Here is an 11784-nt window from a genome sequence, read left to right as displayed (position 1 = left end):
GGGTCCTTCACTAGGTTTCGGAATTTTCTTCGGGTTTGTTCGGAGAAGGAGATGGATGCATGTTAAGATAATAAATCTGTTAGAGTGCAGTTACAGTATAGCTGAGTTGTTAGCTAGTTTGTTAAGAGAAGTTAGAGTCTATAAATACTCTAGATGAGCCTTCTGTAAAATCAAGTTAGAAATCAAATTTTGAAATAGAAACTTACACATTAAACTCTGCATTATAGTAAATATTTATTATTTTTTCTAAGAAAATATTTATGTTATATTTTAAGAGTAGGTTAAAAGAAGTGATGAGGGATACAACTAGAGGGAGGAGAGAAGAAAAGTGTTGATAGCGTGTTGGCTATTCCTTGCTTACTTTCTCTCATCTTTCGTTGTTGATGTGTGATATTATTGGAGAGAGAAAAAGGAAGCCGTCCTTAGCCAATCTCTAGGGAGGGGTAAAGTAAAGGACACCATAGACACTAGTAATTCAGAGAGGGTAGGTGTGCACTTGCACTACAAACATCCACTGTGTAGAAACAAATAAAGGGTCGTTATTCATTGGCTTCGCACTCTGCCCTGCTTTAACCAGAACCAAACTATCTCATCTCAGACCCCCCATCACATACGATATTGTTCTTCCCATATAAAACCCAATGTGACAGTAGCTAACACAAGACGAGAACACTCGTTTTCTCAGCCGGCACCAAATTTCCAGAACAAGGTAATGAAGAAACTAGTGTTTATGAGTTTGAAAACCACTCACCCACCTACCAACCAACCAACAAAACCCGACCCCTTTTTCTCTCTCTCTCTCTTTTTTTTGTTTTTTTGTTTTTTTTTTGTTTTTTTATCTTCTGCTACAATTTCAGAGATTTTGACCCCACCCTTCTCATTTAACCCCCACATACATACATCTTCTTAGATTTCTCCTTTCCTTCTTTTTTTTTTCCCTAATATAAAAAAAGATTCATTTTTCTATATGTTTAATGTGTGTAAAGACTGAGTTTTTAGCAATCAAAGGAGACATCTTTATACATATATAATTTTGTTATTATCATTGTCATTGTGGCTACCACAACAAGGCAACAGCCATCAGACGCTGGAGCCACTGCTGATTGGGCAACATCGTCGTCCAAAACTATCTTAGCTGCCCCCGATAACCTTTCCCTTGGCTTCAACGCTAACGCTGCCGCCTTGGCTGCTGTTGCTCCCTCTGGATCCACCAACGCCCAATGGCAACCCTCTTCTCGTCCACTCAACTACGGCTTTCCACCTGATATGGGGATGGTTGGTCTCCGAGATTTCGTCCTTGTTACTCCTGCGTCATTTAACCATCACCATCGCCACCATCATACTCAAGATTCCATCATGGCAAACGATCAAATCAACGGTCCGAATGATCCCACGGCACTTGGTGTTGGTGTTATCCCACTTCTTACAGCAGCTCCATGTTTAGCTCCACATCACGCGGAAGACACTGATTTGTTGAATAACAATGATCGCAGCAAATTCACCGGGATGCGGTTATGGCAGAAGCCAAATTCTTCTCATTATCTTATAAAATCGTCTTCAAACCCTAATAACCATAATTCCTCTTCCATGAATTTGATACAAAGCAGCGGTGGTATCGGTGGGACGGGGAGCGGGAGTGGTGGTTCGGGTTTAAGCTCAGGGGCCACGTGTCAAGACTGTGGGAACCAAGCTAAGAAAGATTGTAGCTATAGGAGATGTAGAACATGTTGTAAAAGTCGAAGTTTTGATTGCCCTACTCACGTGAAGAGCACGTGGGTGCCAGCTGCTAGAAGGAGAGATCGTCAGCTCATGACGGTTGGAGCTACTGCTGCTGGTGCTGGTTTGTCAGGCTCGACTGCAGGGCCTAAGAAGCCAAGACTTAGAACATCACAGACTACAACCGCTTCTCATACATCGACTTCCAACGCTACAACTCCTCCTAGAAGCTTGGACACTTGCTCAAGTCCCCAGAGTTTGTATTTGTTCCTCTTTCGGTGCTTACCCTTTTTTTTGCTGTGTTTTTTTCTAGATATTTGGAGGGTGGAATTTGGGTAGGGTTTTCTTTACGCTGAACTTTGTGTATGCAGATGCGGAGTTTAAAGAGCCACTGCCGGCGCAAGTTCGTGCAACGGCGGTATTTAAGTGTGTAAGAGTGACGACAATCGAGGAGGGGGAGGATGAGTTTGCATATGAAGCAGTTGTTAAGATTGGTGGACATGTGTTCAAAGGGTTGCTCTATGATCAAGGAGTTGATGGGTTTCCTAATATATCCCAACTGCATTTAAGTGGGAGAAATGGGGAGTCATCCTCATCTCCCGTTCTCGATCCTTCTCAAGTTTATGAAGCGACCACTGGAGGCGGCTTGCTTCGTGGTTCGAATTATGGTTGTACAAGGAACTGATATCATCTTTCAGGGTTAAAAATAGGCTCGGGGGGATCCAGTATAGTGAAATTCGGTTTTTTTGCTGCCTAATAAGTCTTCATAGGGTTTTGGTAAATTCTTCTTTTGTAGACTTGTACCCATATTAACATATAAAATTTTCCTTTTTCTTTTGATTCCAACTGTTTTTTGTCATTTGGATTTTTTCATGTTTTTCCGTGTCTGTTCGCCTTTGAAGTTGCTGAAAGAGGGTGATGATCATCATTTGTCAGCGAGCGTACATTTCCCTACACTATCCAGATATGTTTTGTACTGATTTATAAATCATATCCTGCACTAGCACTGAGGACAATATTTGTTCCTTGAAAACTTTGCTTTCTTAAAGTAGGTGCTTTTATTTCCTTCCCTTACTCCGTTGTTCATTTGAGTTGTGCAAAGGTGAAAATCTACAGTGTAAGTGCTTTTCGCCATCTAACGACAATGACATTGTGTTATGAACCTTTTATGTGTATGAGCACACTGTTTAGCTCGTGCAAGGCTTGAGTGACAAATATCTTATGTGACATTGCTCCAAAAAAATCATTTATTTGTCTGTTTCCCTTCTCACACACACACACTCTCTTGTATCATTCTTACTATAGGATTCATTATGAGATCTAACCTGATATTACAGTAGCAGGAGATATTGATGCACCGTATGGTTGATTAATCAAGTGAAATTGCCAATTATATATTTGTTTGCATTTGTTGTGAATTAGCAGTGTGCAATGTATTGAATATTATATTCTATTGTATGTGGGTTTTATATGAGTCACTTGTGAGGACAATGGATGTCGGAGATGTTTGCTTTATTCCCTAAGTTGGGAATATTTGTAACTGATCTTTCTGGTGTATAAATATTGACTGATGTAGATCAAAATAAGATTTAAAATTGCTTTTTGCAATACTTTCGGCTCAATGGCATGTTATATCTGCAAATATAATAATAGGTGGATTGGATTGCATTATCTTTCTTTTTATGTTAATGCTACTAAACTAAAATGTCACTTGCAGCATCTATGAGCTAGTCTGTTTGTTGTTCAAACATTTCATACCTTTATCACACACTAATCTAAACTGCTTTCGGCTCATTTATTTTGTTTTTTTGCTTCTTTTTGAAAACGTGGGGCATATAACTGTATATATATATATTATTACCATGTCTAGAATTCGCATATCACACATGTTTGGTCCTTGTTACTTTGTCTGTACATAATGACTCTCTAGCCGATTTATCCAGGGCGTGAAAAATTTTGCAAGTTGGATGATTTATTGATTGGTTTTGCACACTATATATGTACATGTTTCTTCAACTAGATATCCTCCTAGGTATTATATACAATGGATTTACTCCCGCTTCCATCTTTTAAAGTTAATTTCATGACTTCCCCACTGTGATAGAGATTAGAATCAAGCTCATCAGCTTGTTTATATGGTTAAAAGTCATAATACTCGGACTTAGGTATGAGTGCTGGATATAAGTTTATGTCTAACATAAATATATTCAGATTTTTTTATATTTAAGAGATCTTTGAAGGGTTATGTTTTGAAACGCTGGTATTAGAAAAAAGAATAAAAAAGTCCGGAGCAATATTGATATAGGAAGTGTACCCTTGTTTTAACTATTTCCGTCGTGTTCTCTATTGCCGATGAAGCATTTTGTACGCATTAGCCATTTACATTCCTCTCACATTTTATGCATTTGTGCAAAATCTTTTGGCATTCATGCTACTGCACCTAGTAAATAATTAAAATTGGGTATGAGAAGGATTTTCATTTTATCTTCCTCAAGGTTTATATGATTTTTGTTAATTCATCTTTAATCTCATTACCGTAAAAAGAAAATGGCTTAAGAGGCTTAAGCTAAAGCTTTTACTTGTTACTTAAACACGGTTTATCATTTATATATTCATCATCATTTGGAGTTTTCCACCTCCGGTAACATCAGTAAAAGCTTTGGGAGGTTTTCATCTTCCTTTTTACACCTTTGAATGCATGAAACCGAAGCATATGGCATATGAGAATGTATATCCTTGTATCATTGACATTATTATGATTGGGTGGAATTAATTCATCTTGAGATTTTGTGTAATCTAAATGAATCGTGCATGAACAAAACAGCAAACAACACCATGATTCTGGGATTATCTGCTTTTTCAAAGGTTTGGTGATTTTGAAATTTAATCGTTTGGTTATTTCACAAGCAAACAGTCTTTATTGTCCACTCATTATAATAAAGGTTAGAATTGTCGGAATCTGCCTTTTTTTTTTTTTTTTGAGAATAAATATATAGTACTAATCAACATGTGCTCTGCAATGGCATTGAATCTCCCATGTCTCTAGTTGCATTGCATCTTAATAGTGGCATTTATGCTAACAGCTTCTCTGATAGCCAAAATTTCAGCCAAATTTGGATCCACCAAACCAATGTGCTTCGAAAAGAACAACAGATTAAATTTTTAGTTCCTAATTCATGTACAAAACATATTTAACATGTTTGATAAACTACTTGTTACTGATTTGGGTCATTTCCAAAAAGTACATATTAAATTACTGTTTGATAAGTTGATGCAGCTTATTCTTTCATGGAGGCCGAGAACTGAAGTGGAATGGTGAATAATTTGCAGCCGTATTTGATTTCAAGCATGGTTGAGTGCAGTTTATATTTGGTTAAAATCATGTGGATGAATGTTTAGCCAGGACCTAAGAACATGCCGATGCATAATTGCATGTGGATTACCCCCATAATGAATAGGATTAAGGAAATAATTATTTTCTATGGCAATTGCATGGAATAGCTTGTCTTTGAAGATAATTATATGAAATGGAGGGTGCCTACGCTTGCAATTTGCAGCTTGTTTAAATAATGAGTTCAAAGTTTAATTAATAAAACCCTTGCTAATTGATTCATTCCATTCCATGCCAATGTATTAGTGTTTGAAAGAGATAGAGACAGTTGCCACAAACAGATGTGAACTTCATTTATGCAATTTAGGATTGGGATGGAAATTAGTGGGCAAGGCCTTCTGATGTAACCTACCAAACAAACGAATGTGCCCTAAATTTTCCCAAAATGAGAATCTATACAAATTTGATGTGGTTGTGGTTGTGGGTGTAGGGTTGGATTTTTTTCTTGGCCGAACCAGAATGCAACCTATCAACTTCCTTCTTTCTATCTCTTTCTGACTTGTATGCAGTCAACTATGTTAAAATTTCTTAATGTGTATAACATAAATACAGGAAATAACTTGACCCTAACCCATACCCCTCCCAACTAGCACAAATATGTTTGCAGCAGCAGTAGCAGTTCCTTTAGGGGTGTATATGCCAACTTTTCATCACACTTGCACTACCAACATTAAATTAATTCTTAGAAAATTCATCATCAACTCACTTATTTGCCATTTAAGCAAAGGGTAATCTTTAATTTGTCTGCTCTCCTTTGGGTATCCCAAACTCAACCTTGTGTATGTTAAAAGCCCAATTAGAAGAAATAGGTGGATCTGTTTGAAAGCCCGTACTCTGTAATAAAAGTGCGGCAGCAATGAGAAACTTAAATGAAAGAGAAGCAGTAGAGCTGACCAAAGAATGGGTAATTGGTTTGTTTCTCTCTTCACCTTTTTTTCAAAAAAATAACTGAAGGAAGCAAGCATGAGTGAGGAATTTTCCCATTCGCTAGTCCACCATCCATTTAGTAGATTTCATTCTGGAGTTGTTGAATTTAACGAGTAATAAATTATTCTTATGTCTCTCTTTAAATATTTGGAGCTTATGTTGTTTGTTTTCCCATTCTTAAATATTTGGGCTAAAACAAATAAATTCGTTGTTGCTGCCTTTTTTCTCTTCCATTTCAATCATGGATTTATCTTATTTTTCAACACTACGGAGACATTTCTTCTTTTAATGTCTTCCCAAATATCATTGATGAAAACATCCTTCAACCAGTCAAATATTTAACATTCTTTTGTTATATATTATGAAATCACCTTCTTTTTTATATTGAAAATTATATATTTAAGTCAATGATTTTTATTTTCTTAATGTTTTAATTTATTTTGATTAAATAAATTTCTAATATTTAATTTTATATGTATTTAATAATCATAATCATTTTTTATTTAATTCAAATTTTTAAAAATATTGAATAAAATAAATAGGTAACTTGGCAAATAGAAAGAAAATTGTAAATTTTAAATTTAAAGAGTTGATAAGAACCATAAAAATAACAATTTTCTTTTTATAGTGTGTTTCGGTAGAAAATATAAAAATAAAGAGAAAACATTATTCTCTTTTGTTGTTCCAATATGAAACGATTTGTTTTTATGTGTTACGATGATGAATGATTATCTTTTCTATTTTCTTTCCTTCATTTTCCATTTTCTCCTCCTATCTTTCCACTTTTCTACTTAACCGAACACATTATTAGGTTTTACTTAGTAAAGTGGAAAAATTTGAAAGGATGGAAAATATAAATTTTCTTTCCATAAGTGTATTTGGTAGGAAATATGAAAATTAAAATTAAAAATATTTTTCTTTTTATCTCTTGTTTAATGGAGTTGAAGAATGAGATGAAAGAAAATGAAACTTTCAAAAAATGCATACTTTTGAACTAATGTACATCTCTTTTACATAGAATGACAAAGCTCAAACTGCCGATAGATTCTGAATCGATCCACTTTAAATAGAATAGATTTAAAAAAAAAAAAAAGGGGATGTGAAGCAAGGTAGAGTCGAATTTTTTTTTTACATAATGGGTATGGAGCAGTTATGGTAATCGCTTGCTCCACCTCATCGTGCTTCACTATATAAAATTACAATTTTATCTTTGTATATATGCAACTATTAAAAGAGTAGGAATGTAATAGTATATTATAGAAAAAAAATCTATATATTTATATTTAAATATTTTTCTAAAAAAATATGTTTAAATATTTACTTAATTTTAAAAATATTAAAGATACGTAGCAAAAATTAAATCGAAGTGATTTAGGGTGGGACGAGGATGGATGCATTCAACATTCTTAAAGGTGGTAATGAATTTTAAGATTATATATCTATAATGGAGCAGGAGTGGTGGAGTAGAGTATGTCAAGCATGGAGTGGTGGCGAATTTAACAACATCCACTTCTAACCCGCTCCATTGCCATCCCTACTTTCAGATTTTCTCTCCTGTTATTATTATAATTTTGAAAGATTGGTTTTTATGCAATAAGATGAAAAATTGCGAGGTGTTTTGTTGTTTTCCTCTCACTTATCTTCCCTACCAATCACATTCAATATTTATTTTATTTCCACTTTTTACTCCATTCTATCATTCCACTTTTTCACTCGGACCAAGTATACTTTAGGGTAGGCTGAGCCCCAAAAATAGAAAATTGGCTTGACCTAAAGTGTTTAGACTGTTTATGGAATACTGGTTTAAAAATCACAATTACTTGAAACTGAACAAAATTCTATTTTTTATTTAATATACAATGATTTTTAATTATTTATTATATAAAAAATATTTCATATTTAAAAAATTGGAATTGATTTATGAAAAAATTTAAACTGTCAAAAATATTGAAAAGCCATGAAATAAAATTCATTTTCTTAAAATAAGTCTAAAAATCAAAACAAAAATTAATATGGAAACACAAAAATCAAACCAAGTCAATTGAATTATGATTGTCGGTTTAAAAAATCCAAAAATCTCGATCGAACTAAACAAATATCACCCCTACCCTTTATTGTTCGGTAGAGTGGAAAGAAAATTAAAAATATGGAAAATTGAAGGGTGCAAAATAGAAATATAGAAAATGAGAGGAAAGAAAATGAAACTTTTAAAAAATTGTATAATTTTGAATTATATATCATCCTCTCTCATTTTCTCTTCTTATCATTTTAATTTGAAAAGATTAATTTTTATGGATTATAATGGAAAGTGATCATATCTTTTCTTTCTTTCTCTCTCGTTTCATCGATCTACTGTTTCACTTTACTAAACGCACTCTTTAAATTGAAAATATCTAGTTGTTTTATTTTTAAAAATATATTCTTTACATTTGAAATAATTAAATTATAATATTTATTTTTATTTAAAATTAATATTAATAAGATTAAAATTATGAAATAAGTAATAAAAATAAAATGTATTATAATCAAACAATATAATTATAGTTGATATTTAATTTTTATTACGAAAATTTAAATGAAAAAAATTGAAAAACCTAAAAAAGAAAATTTTAATTTAATTTTAACCTAAAGGAAAAGGGAATAGAGTGGGATATGTTAAAGCAAATAGCGAAGAGGAAGGGGGTGAAGTGGGACCTCCATTTTCCAAAGTGGAGCAAATTTAGTCATAGGAAGTGGAAGCTGTATTGTCAAGCAAAGCAATCCTTCTCCCAAAATCACTATCATCCACCCACCCCCATAAAAAAGGGCATTTAATTATTCTTTTATTTTGCTTGGAATTGATTTTAAAAAGAAACTTTTATTCTTTAATTACTATACATATAAAAAAAAACTGTAGAAGCGTATGCATGAAAAAAACAAGCATAAGTAACATCATCGTCTTCATCAACAGCAATTTTTGATTTTCTCATCTTCCCTGTTGATTTCCACCTACTACCATACCCACCCTACTCAATCTCTTCTCCTCACTGCTCTTCTCTCTCACCTTTTCTCCTATCCTATGCTTCTCCTGGAATTCATGTCTTCTTTTGCTAAAATTCCTCACCAACCATTCACCCTAACATGATATACAACCACAAACTGTAGCTTCCAATGCCCGGCTCTTAATCAGGTTCATCTCTCAAGTTCTTTTTTTTTTCTTTTCATTTTCATCTCTGAATTTTCTTTCTGCTCTCCAGGCTTTTTTTTTCCCTTCAATCATGCATTGTTTGTTCTTCTAAACCTTCTAAAGAAGATTTCAAGTTCAAAGGGAAGATATAGTTTAGGTTGTATTAAGTTTTCATCTAATGCATCGTTTTTGACCCTTTTTTTTCTCTGCATCAACCTCTGTTTTGGTTCTGTGGTTTCTTAATTGCCGGATCTTTGTTGGCAATCAGATTGAAATTGTAAAGAGCAAATCCTATTTCGAGTCATGGATTCTTTCAGAACATCATCTGGTTTCCGTTTTAACCCGAATTCGAATACCATAGATGATGCTGACCGAGATTCCGAGTTCTCGGGCATTCTTGAGATCTATGTTCACCATGCTAGGAATATTCATAACATATGTATCTATGACAACCAAGATGTTTATGCCAAGTTCTCGCTCACCTATAACCCTGATGATACCCACTCTACTAGAATCATCAATGGAGGTGGAAAGAATCCTGAATTCAATGAGAACTTGATGATGAAAGTCACTCAGATAGATGCTGTCCTCAAATGTGAGATTTGGATGCTTAGTAGGGCCAGAAACTACATGGAAGACCAGCTTTTGGGCTTTGCTTTGGTTCCAATTTCACAAGTTATTGGCAAAGGAAAAATCACTCAAGATTATAGCCTCTCTTCCACTGATCTTTTCCATTCTCCTGCCGGAACCGTCAAATTGAGTGTATCTTTGAACACTTCAATGGCTCTCAATCCTCAGACCAGTCCCTTCCCTGAAACCACAAAAACCAATTCTTCGATATCAGCAGAAGTGGTATTGCTTGACCGGAAAATCTCCGAATCCCAAGTTATTCTAGACCCAGTTGAGTATTCCAGGATAGAATTTCCTGATATCAATGTTGTTAGGGAGAATCAACAAATGATTTCGGAGTACTTCGACGGTTTGAATCCGAGGCCAGGAATTGCTTCCTTCCTTCAACTGGGTGCCTCTCATCAGCATCTTCAAGATTACGAAATGACAGCAAACTCATCGGAAGAAACCCATGGAGGATCCGTTTCTCCCAATGGGAGCCTTCAGAATTCTGGGTTTTTGAGTTCTACAACTACAAGCCTAAGCGATGATCGCAACTCGGCTGACTCTACCGAGAAGAAGAGTCGTGTGGGTGGGGAGCCATCGAATACATCGGTCACCACCGAGACTAATCCAAGCCAAGGCGGTTGTCCTGATACCCCAACTTCAAAGAAAGGCAGCGAAGCTCGAGAGGAGAAAGAGTTGAAATATTCGAGCAAACAAGTGTTTTCAGCTCCATTGGGGAACATGAATTTGGAGGCAGAACAGTCGGCAATGCAACAACAAATAGTAGACATGTACATGAGGAGCATGCAACAGTTTACAGAGTCATTGGCTAAGATGAAACTCCCAATGGATCTTGACAAACCCGAACATGAAGATCGTGGTGATCTGATTCAAAACAATAGCAAGAAAATAGAACACGAGAAAAAAAAGGATGGGTCCAGGGTTTTTTATGGTAGCCGGGCTTTCTTTTGAAGTTCGTGGTGAAGCAGGGTATGGCTGCAAATGTTATCAGAAATTGAGAGGGAGTTGACAAGTAGTGCTTTTGACATTGATTTTACTACTCTTTTGTCTTAACAACAACAGCTTTCGCCTTGTTTTCTCTGCAACTCAGTTGTTAAAATCCTCTATATTGACTTAAATGTTGAGATTGTAATTTATAATTTGTAACATCCCCATCTTTTAATAACTCAGCCGTTTATCCTTGTGTTTTCAATTTGGAGAGAGACAAAATGAAATGAACTTTATGGATTTCGACCTTCATCTCCAATCATTCGGACGAAAATTTTCCAGATATTGTAGAATTAACACGAAAACACAAATCGAATATTTTTATAAAACAAAAAAACAAAGGGGTCACAATCCTCTCCAACATTCGCTTTTTGCAGTAGTAAATTTATTAAAAAAATTATGTCCAAAATGTAAATAAAATAATGATAGAAGCAAGCAATCTCGTCTGCAGAAGGTGATGATTTTTGTTTTGCTTTTATTCGGTAGAAACAATGATTACATTTGATTTTAGTGGCATTTTATTTTATTCCTTTTGGGTTAGGATAAAATCGAAGTGGTGAGGAGCACCGACATTCCCAAAATAACAAACTAAGGACTTCCAATTCTGTGAATTTTCTGAATAACTTTTTATTGTTGTTGGGTGGGAAGAATGCTCTAAGTGCATGACTACTCAATTTATTTAAATTAAACCCATTTTACTATTCCTCTTCTCTTGTCTGATCTCCATCTATGTAAAATTCTTTTGTCTTTTATTTTATTTTCGGGGAAAAACTAAGATGAGAGGACAACTCTATTGTGGGTTTTTCCAATAGACCAATAAAATCAATAAAAGTGAAATGATTTATGCATGCAAATAAAATATCTTGATATTTGTGGAAAATGTCCCCCAAGTCATGATCAAAATGTTGAAAATTGCAGTCCAAAAATATATTTGTTGAACCCCACTAAAATCCTTCTGCTG

The 11784-nt window shown here is 34.6% G+C and overlaps 2 protein-coding genes across 3 annotated transcripts; both read left to right on the top strand.

The window, feature by feature from the left end:
- Positions 1-480: 480 nt before the first annotated feature.
- Positions 481-2891, top strand: LOC105766761 (protein LATERAL ROOT PRIMORDIUM 1). 2 transcript variants are annotated; one of them, XR_008195940.1, is made up of 3 exons: positions 481-1972; positions 2088-2493; positions 2619-2891. XR_008195940.1 is itself a non-coding variant. In XM_052630810.1 (2 exons), the coding sequence occupies exons 1-2, from the start codon at positions 1267-1269 to the stop codon at positions 2399-2401; spliced, it is 1020 nt and encodes a 339-aa protein (XP_052486770.1). In that variant the 5' UTR covers positions 481-1266; the 3' UTR covers positions 2402-2562. The 2 variants fall into 2 exon arrangements, 1 of the variants encoding a protein (XP_052486770.1); XM_052630810.1 differs by lacking the exon at positions 2619-2891 and having other exon boundaries at positions 2088-2562.
- A 6032-nt stretch (positions 2892-8923) lies between these two features.
- On the top strand, positions 8924-11028 carry LOC105769992 (hypothetical protein). The gene is made up of 2 exons (XM_012591008.2): positions 8924-9203; positions 9469-11028. Exon 2 carries the CDS (start codon positions 9504-9506, stop codon positions 10785-10787), a length of 1284 nt encoding a protein of 427 aa, XP_012446462.1. The 5' UTR covers positions 8924-9203; positions 9469-9503; the 3' UTR covers positions 10788-11028.
- The last annotated feature ends 756 nt before the right edge of the window (positions 11029-11784 follow it).

The sequence above is a fragment of the Gossypium raimondii genome, chromosome 5 (assembly GCF_025698545.1).
Source record: "Gossypium raimondii isolate GPD5lz chromosome 5, ASM2569854v1, whole genome shotgun sequence".
NCBI lineage: Eukaryota > Viridiplantae > Streptophyta > Magnoliopsida > Malvales > Malvaceae > Gossypium > Gossypium raimondii.
The sequence above is the reverse complement of the archived record's forward strand: the minus strand, read 5'-3'. Positions and strand labels throughout refer to the sequence as shown.